This window comes from Gymnogyps californianus, chromosome 3, assembly GCF_018139145.2.
Source record: "Gymnogyps californianus isolate 813 chromosome 3, ASM1813914v2, whole genome shotgun sequence".
Taxonomy (NCBI): domain Eukaryota; kingdom Metazoa; phylum Chordata; class Aves; order Accipitriformes; family Cathartidae; genus Gymnogyps; species Gymnogyps californianus.
The window spans coordinates 72,226,892-72,235,690 of record NC_059473.1 but is presented as its reverse complement, the minus strand read 5'-3'; the positions used below and the strand labels follow the sequence as shown (position 1 = coordinate 72,235,690).

The 8,799-nt window shown below is 39.2% G+C and overlaps 1 protein-coding gene across 1 annotated transcript in view; it reads right to left on the bottom strand.

The window, feature by feature from the left end:
* Positions 1 to 2,640: 2,640 nt before the first annotated feature.
* MCM9 (minichromosome maintenance 9 homologous recombination repair factor) overlaps positions 2,641 to 8,799 on the bottom strand; it is a 49,234-nt gene continuing 43,075 nt past the window's right edge. The window contains exons 11-12 of the mRNA XM_050894550.1: positions 7,066 to 7,211; positions 2,641 to 4,866 (exon numbers count right to left, since the gene is read on the bottom strand). Coding sequence (XP_050750507.1) covers positions 3,297 to 4,866; positions 7,066 to 7,211 — 1,716 coding nt within the window. The 3' untranslated portion in view covers positions 2,641 to 3,296. The remainder of the gene's footprint in view (positions 4,867 to 7,065; positions 7,212 to 8,799) is intronic.

Sequence of the window (8,799 nt, the reverse complement as noted above, 5' to 3'; positions counted from 1 at the left end):
TATCTTAAGTGAGATCACTCACTACCATTTCTTCTTGAAGGGGCCATTTCACAACCAAGAATATGAGAGATGAAGACAGAAGAGCAAAATTATAATTACACTGCACCTTACACATCTCATTGATTTAAGCTTCAGTTGTTAAGTACTCAGGACATCTGCAACTCAGGCCTTACAAATGGCGCCCATTAAAGAATGAATGTACAGAGTTTGCACTCACTAGTGAAAACCTTGGTTTAAGTGGGCTAATTTGTCCATGTTAAGCAGGAGCTCAGATGCCATGGTACTTCTTTACCCTTCCTGGTTCTGTTCTCTGCTAAGTGTTGGGGGCCCTTTCTAGGCATGCTGTAATGGCAGCTACTACAACTTTCCTCTTGCTGTCAGGGAATTTCAGCAAGCCTGAGGAAGAGCTCAAACATTTAGCCTCCTCTAAGTTCAGATATCTCAATATACGTACCTTGCTTGGTTGTACTGCCCTAAGGCAATGAAAGGATGTATCCCAAAGGTCCGGCTGTATACCGAACTGGTTGATTCCACGAGGCGCTAGGCACATCAGGTAGCCTATCCGAAGAGATCCAGTATCCAGCAAGTTGCCAGCTTGTTCATGGCTCTGCTGACTGTGCTTTAAAAGAAGAGTTAAACTGTAGATTTCAATTCAAAACAGATTAATACAAAAAAGGGAACTAGCAGTATTTTATCTGCCAAACTGCTGAACTGGACCACAAATGTCATCAGCACTGTATGAGTGCTAATGGGACTAAGCTGTGGGACATACAGTACCTCAGTATTCTAGGCTGAGTTTTACTGGATCAGAGAAAACATTTTTCACCTATGAAAAAATAAACTTAATGATCTTCCATTTACTCAGCTGCAATGATCTATGCACATGTTTGAGGACACCACAGGAATGTGAGTGCCCAGTTCTCACAGCTGTTGCTAACTGGGCATTCCCTTGCTTCATGAGACTTCGCATGTTTCATTAGTAAGGAAGACAGCTGCATTACCTGGCATTTCAGCTTTCCTGAAACATGGCTGCTCTGCTTCACTGTGTAGTTTCCTCGGCCCTCAGGCAGATTTTACAGCGCAACAACTTTGAAACAAGCAGAATATAAAAACCAGAACCTTCTCAAACACAGCATAAGCATGGAGAATATGAAGAAAATTTTGAGCTTGACTTTCACCTCAATTTTGTGCCACTATGACTCCGCTGATTTCAAGAGAGTTCTAATTTCCACTGGGCAGAGGGAAGAAAGTCAACCAGCCTCCCACAAAACAGTATTTGGGAAAAGGTCCTGCAGTTCTTGGGAGCAGCTCGTCACATAACTTTACATAACAAATTACATTAGGTGAGGCCCTAGCTACTGATCTATAGGGAAGGGATGAATAAAACAATACTTCCAGTATAGGTGGATGAAATTTCTCTTGACTAAGTTTTTTATCATTTTGCATGGTAAAAAAAAACTTGTGATGCTTGACTATGGGGATCCAGTAGCTATGTTCTAGCTTTGCACTGGCCAGCTAGTAACATCCATCAAACCAAACAGCTAGCAAGGAGGATTTTTGATTGTAAATGAGACCACTATGCAAGGGGTTGATGCAGCTCCAGTGGTGATGAAAAACTATGCCTCTATCTGGCCTGTGAAAATTCAAGTAGGAATGCCATCATAAATGTTAATAGCTCCAGGATTCTTCACCCTTCTCCCGTTTCAGTGTAGACACAGCATCCTGCAGGAAATTTGATTTTCACAGGCAGAAGGATCATGAGTGCAGGTCACCCTCACCCTGGCGTAGGTCTTTGTGCAAAGGAACAGGAAGGGGTGGCTCTGTGCTCCAGGAAGGAGGTAGATAAATTCCACTTCTTTTGATTGATGTCATGTTTCCAGTGGAGGAACTACCACACAATCAGTCTGGACACTAACATTTCTGCCATTTTCCCAAACTCTTAAGAGTAAGCTAACTACTATAATTACTGTTCTCATGATTCCACTGTATCACACCGAAGTACTTGGGCCTCACAATCCCTCATTCTCTGAAATTTTCCAGTATTTTAACTCACCTGGTTTCAAGGGAGCTACTTCTAAATTTAAGCAAATCAAGAGAGAATCAGATCTTCTTTGTGCTAGCAAGCCTCTCAAAGGATTTACTATGCTGTAAGCAACCACTCCATTCTCTGTTTATCTTGCAGGTAATAATAAGAATATTCTGTGGAGAATTCAAATACAGAAGAAACATACCAGGCAAGTCACTGAAAGAAATTTAAGGCTTACCTTTCTCTGTAAACATGTAATGCATTAGTAGGTTAATTTCCCATTAGACAAATGAATGACACAGGATGCAGCATGCTACAGAAGATGAACTGCCTATCAGATGCAGTAAAACTCTTATCACAATTAAAATAGTCAAGTAAACATTATCTGAGTCAGAATCAAGCTACACTAGGGTAGCTCTTCACCATGCTGCTAGGTTTGAAGTGTACCTTATATGCTAGGGCTTAATGCCTGCATTAAAGTTACCCTGGTTACTGAGGACTCCCATTCAATCACCTGAAATTTGTTCTCCCTGCAGTGGAGAACTGTATGTTTATTACAGAGTTGGGTTTTGATAAAATGACCCAGAATACAGACACAGATACCTGAACCAGTGTATTTAAAATTGAAATTAAAAAAACAGAAACAAAAAGCTCTCGATCCATGTCTTCAACACCAGCAGTGTGACAAGAAGCACAGTAACCAGAAATGCAGCAAAATTGTCATGATACTGATAATACAGAAATATTTACCATAGCATGATGATAAATCACAATACTGCTAACTACGCTGAGACAAACAGCATATATAGATGAACAAAATATAATGACATAGCTTTAGCATCATCATTTTTCTAAAGTGGCAGAGTCATTTGGAAGGACAATCTGAATCACGTATAGCTCTAACTGTTACATGAAATAAACGGTAACCGTCAATTAAGCCTGCTCTTCTGCAAGATTCACTATACTCTGGAAATATGAACATAACCATACAAGTCTTCAGGTTACATCAGGTAATCAGGTTACATCAAAACAGTCAACTGATACAAGTAGTCTTGAGAAGAGTTTAGAAAACTAAAAGCCACATCAGGCCTGCAGTATATGCGGTCCTTAGCTTATGTAAAGTATACGGCCCTTAAAGAAAGTATGTTCATTGGTATCAACAGAGGTCCAGGATGATTGTTTTTAAATGCTTTGTAAACTATGGATACAATTGATAGAAGGATGGAGATTCAGAAGAACTGCAGGTTAAGTAATTTGGAGGATATACATGTTATGTGCTTGGATTTTTCCTAACCTCTTCATCCCAATCAAAATCTAATGTAGCATCATCTAGCTCTGCTATCGAGAAGAGAGATTTCTGTGTGACCACACTGGCTTTACTACCACTTCCCAACGCAAAACACTTCCTTCTGGTAGGATTGCTCACGTGCACCTTCAGCAATGGGCTATGGCTTTGCTTGTTAGTGTCAGTCTTAATGGTAGGTGGGGTTTCCAATTTTGACTCAGGACGTGACGCAAGGGAGAATGTCGACAGTTTGGCTAATGTGCTGGAGCGCACCTTCCCTGTGCTTGGGCCACCAAGCTTCTCCTCTCCCTCCCTTTTCTTTTCAGTGGGTGGAGATGACACAGCATCAAAACTGACATCAGAGTGTATTGTTGCACTTCCTCTGATCTCTGTCCCTAAGGCCTGACTCTGTTGCTCTTCTCTCCCTTTATTATCAATTGATTGTTTTTCCAAACTATTTTTTTGTAAGCGAGCCAATGTCATCTTGCATTTCTCAAGGGGGCAGCATTCTTCTGGCAGCTGCTCTCCCTGGAGCTGCTCTCCAGGCTTAAAAATAGTTTCACTCTGAAAAAGAGAAAATTCTTCATTTTTCTTCTCTGAAGAATGATCAAGTTTTGTCCTTGGTCTGAAAGAAAATTTAGCTAGTTTAGCTGCTGGAGGACTTTCACTGTCAAGGATTTCTGGCTCATGGGAACTTACTACCTTTGTTTCCTTCACTACTTCACCTTTACTTCGTTTTCTCATGGAAAGTGTTGCAGTTTTTGCTGCTACAGATATGCTGTTCTTTTCCTCCCCTAGCACAGAATCTGCATCACTTGAAAGATCTGGCAGGCCAGACGCAGGTAATACTGAAGGAAGGGCCTTTGCTGCAGGGTCCTGTGTACTTGTAAAGAATCCATGTGATTTCTCTGTGTGCAGTCTCTGCCAGCTTTTAGAAACCCGTTGCATAATAACTGAATCCTGCGCACTAGCACTTGGTGATGCTGGGTCTTGAATATTTGTTTCTGAAGAAACAGAGTTGTGTTCTTCAGTCCTTTTCCTGCTTATCTTGGAAACTTTGTCCTGTTCCAAAGAAGCATGTAGATTCACAGTTGCTACTGACTCTCTAATTCCATTTCCCTTCCTTGGTATTGAAGCACTTCTTTCTTCAGAACAGGACGTTTTACACAGGGGTTTTGAAGCCAAGTTATTTGGAGATACCTTGGGCACTGGAGACTTTTTCTGAAAAGTTTCTTCAGCATCAGTGTTGCTCTCTTCCAGGCTGTCAAACCATGCCAGGCTGCCATCATCACCTCTCTTACTATGTTTAATCAAGTGTTTTGTATTTTTGTTATTACCATGTGCTGGGTTGCACAGGGGTTCTAGATGTATATCCCCTTCACAGTTGCCTTCGGGCAAAGGTGGCTGTGGCCTGGAGTTATTCTCTTGTTGAGTTGAAGGTTCTGACTGAGACATTTGCTTTGACTGCCCAAATGTATCCTTGTTCAAGCAGCTTGTAGTAGTACTGAAACTTGTCTCTTCAGGCTGCAGCTGGCACGAATTTTCCTTTTGTAATCTATGGAGTGAAAAAAAATTAAGCAATAATAATTTATTTTTCATTTTTTTCTTTCTTTATTGCATTAGTGATGCTTAATATGTATGAACAGTGAAAAGCTACAAATAATGTAGGTCACAAAAGTGCACTATTAAGTTTCATGTATAGCTCTGAAAGCTGGTGTTGCAGTCTGTGATCTTTCAGCACCTTCTACAGTAAGTGGCAGAATGTAGTGTCCCCAGTAGAAGATAGGCAGATGGACAGAGAAAGCAACCATCTAAACTTAATCTCCTTGGGAAACCAAACAGAAAAAAAAACCCCAAACAAACAGGTTTGCACTACTTACAGCCATTGCTAGAGTCCCTTAGGGATTACATATTCTGTAAGTATATCTTCTAGAACAGGAACCTCGTTAGATTTTATCCTGAGCAAGGCAAAGCCTCAAATGAGTTATCATCAGAATGGAAAATCTAGGTATTACTTGGAATAGTGGTTGCTGGTGGTTTTCTCTCACAATCACTATGGTCTCAACACATCAAAAACTCCACGATAGACTGAAAGAGTCTCAGATCACCTATAAAACTTAATTATCACTGTCTGTGGCTATTAATATTCTCAGGGCCCTCCAAAACAACAGAGGTTCTAGAATGAGGGTTCCCTCCAATCTCAATATAGCTGATATTCTGTCTATTGGACCTAAACATGTAATTTCCAAGGGAGATGATAGCAATCTACCTTTTGCTAAATAGTAATTCTAACCATGAGTGAAGAGCAGCCACATTCCATCCCAAAGGTGACTGCATTAGTGTAGGTGAAATGACTCCTATGCATTATAAACAGTTCCTCTGCTATATGAGAGAGACAACACTATATTAACATGTATGTTTTAGAATCATTATTTACTAATATGCTTATTCTTAAAATTTTGATGGAAAGTAGCAGAAATTATCTGACTCATCTAGAAGGGCTGAAAGATACATGCTTGTTTTATTGAAATATAGTTTAGGGGAAATGCATGGGACAAGTCTTCTCATACAGAATAGGTTGTTTTAAAGAGGACATTCCTTTAGCATTCTCTAAGCTGCTTAAGAGGGGGAAGAAGAAATTAGCTTAATTTGCAGCATAGGGGATTCAGTGGGATATTGGGAAAACCTTTATGAGCATTAGGATGGAGCAATAATGGAACATACTACCCAATGGCAATGGAAAATCCTCCTCATTAGAAGGCCTTTGGAGCAGATAACACAAGCCCCTGCCAGGAAGGTCAAACACAGACCTGATCCTGTCTTTGTATTTGATCTCCCATCCCATCCTGCATTTCTATGATCCCTTACGAACACCTCTGTTTTAAAACTAGCTTTTGTCTGTCTGTTGGAGATATCCCACTTTCATCTGCTTTTATTGCCCCTGTAGTTATTTAAGATGTCCTTACTATGAGTTACAAAATAAGTCTGAAAAATATTTAAAGGAAAAAGTGTATTTTCCCAGCTGTTTCCATTAGCTTTGATAACATTAATCTTTTGTCTTCCTTTAACAATAAGAAAGCACGAGTTTCTTCAGAGCCTAATCTCATTTCAGGAAACAAATGTTATTTTTTTCTATTTTATTTCCTTCCAATCCTAGTGTTTTCCTCTCAGCCTCAGTACGTTAAAAGTTTTCTATTAATACCAGCAAATAGACTTTCCAAAGATTATTGCAGTGAGCTGAAAACTAGAAAAGAGACAGTGAAAATTCCAGCGTGTAAAAAAGAAAAATCACCCAAAAGAACAGAACTTTGATTCAGGCTTATATTTTCCATTAACAGAAAGGGAAGGATCCTGACAAGCCCAACACAAAAGAAGGCTTAAAAAATATGAAGCAGATCTGCTGTATTTCACCAAGCAAGTAACAAAAAGTTATATAAAATTATTTGCTCAACTACAGAATCTGGCACTTGACCCTAAGAAGATCCGCTGAAACTTATCTGAGCATAGAATTGAGATACAAGTTGGGAACTGATTAAAATATTCTTAAATTCTTTGTAAATTACATAATCCAGAGGGAGAAATGACCTTGTGATGATCTGAGTGCTACTTTAAAACAATCTCCCTGCTTATCCATGTCCTCTAAAGAACAATTCCCTTCCCAATGTCAGATTCTATTTTTAGACCCTCTCCAGATATTATTGTCAAACAATTCTTTTTTGCTATTGAATTATTTTGTTACTTTGCGTATTATAACCTGTCAAGTCTTTGTAGCTCTCTGTGTAGAAGATCCTGCAGCTCCAGTCGCTCCAATATGAGTTCACACTGCATTCGGTACTGTGCCATTGGATTTTCTGGAAATGAGGTATGTAAGGCATTGATGCCTCCGAGAAGTGCACCCCCCTACGTCACCAAAGAGATAAAAAAAAAAAAGGAAGCTATCTTTATTATTCAGCATCAAATTTAAACAGCAGAGACCATTTTATACAAAATTCTCCCTTAGATATTTTAAAGCTTAAGGTAGCAAATATTTACCGGGTAACTGTATTCACACAAATAATCTTATTAGGTCTGCTCACACAGGCAAAGTTGCTCATACACATAAAGCAATTATATGATCAAGCCTGCAGTTTACTCGTACTGGTTTATTTTTATTTATACAAAAAATGGAAAGTCTACCTAAGGCTTGAGAACATCATTACTAAAAAATGGAAATTAGGATTAAAGAAGTTTTCCAAATACCTTGTAAAAATTCTGCTCATGTGAGTGACTTTTATAACTGAATTAGTTCTGACTGCTAAAAGTTTTCATTAGCTTTGCCTAATTATTTAAATGGAAAGACCTGGGTATTAAGGCTTGTCAACACAGGGTACATTGACTGGCAAAAATATTTCTGAATAGCTCTTTAAGAGTAACAAACTATTCAGGAATAATTCCAGAGAGCAAGTGATTTTAATCTTGGACAATTTTGCTGTGCCTTGTGAAAATGAAGTAGTTTTTATTTGGAACAGAGCATCTGCACAGAGTGATTTGTTCCACAACAAATAATCTAGAATAGCTCTGTAGTTAATTGCTCTTTGGAAAAAAAAAACCACACCACAAACCCTCTATTTTGCCACAGATTAGCTAGCATTTACCACTCCTGTCTAATCTGTAAAGCTCAATACAACTAATGAACAAGATGTGTATGAGGTGCCATGAGAGCAATAGCAAAAGTCAACGGAGTCTCTAGAACCAGAAATTGCTACATATGGCATCACACAGACCACATATTTTTATTTGTGGCAATTTCTGCTTCTTCCATTTTAAATTTTAAAATTTTGTATTAAAAAAAATTATATTGAAAAAACATCATTCTGGTGGCTAATTAAAGCCCTCTAAAACTACACAGTGCTAGAACTAAGGCTGTCCATGCAACCATTAATGCATCCCATTGAAGTTATCACTTGAGGTTTTTTTCGCATATCACTTCAGGACCATGACAGATCTGTTCCAGATAGAAGCATTAGTCTGTAGTCACAGAAAAGGTTGTTGCAGAACCTCTCTGCTGTATTTGTTTCAAGGACTGGAAGGTTCATAGTTAATGAGGCAGAGACTGTACAAAGGAAAGTCCAGTCTCTTGGTTAGGACAGTTAAAAGCAGCCAAGGAGAACTAGATTCTATCTCTGACGCTAAGTTCCAGTTCTTGTGATTCAGAATGAGCCAGTTAAGCAAAGGTTTTGAAAGGCAATAAACCTGTAACTGGGATCCTGATGCGGTATGTGCACAGAAGGAAACTGCAGTCAACAGGAAATGTGCTCAAACACTCAAAGTGCTACTACTCAAACTGGGGCCCTAACCATCTCTGCGTATGGTAACCCATCTCCACCGGCTATGTTCCAGTGGACAATTTCTTCTGGATCATGCGTAATTCAGCTCCAGATCACAGAACAGGAGTAGGACCATCCCATCACTTCACAATGACTGCGTGAAGATAAGTGAATTGGTATTT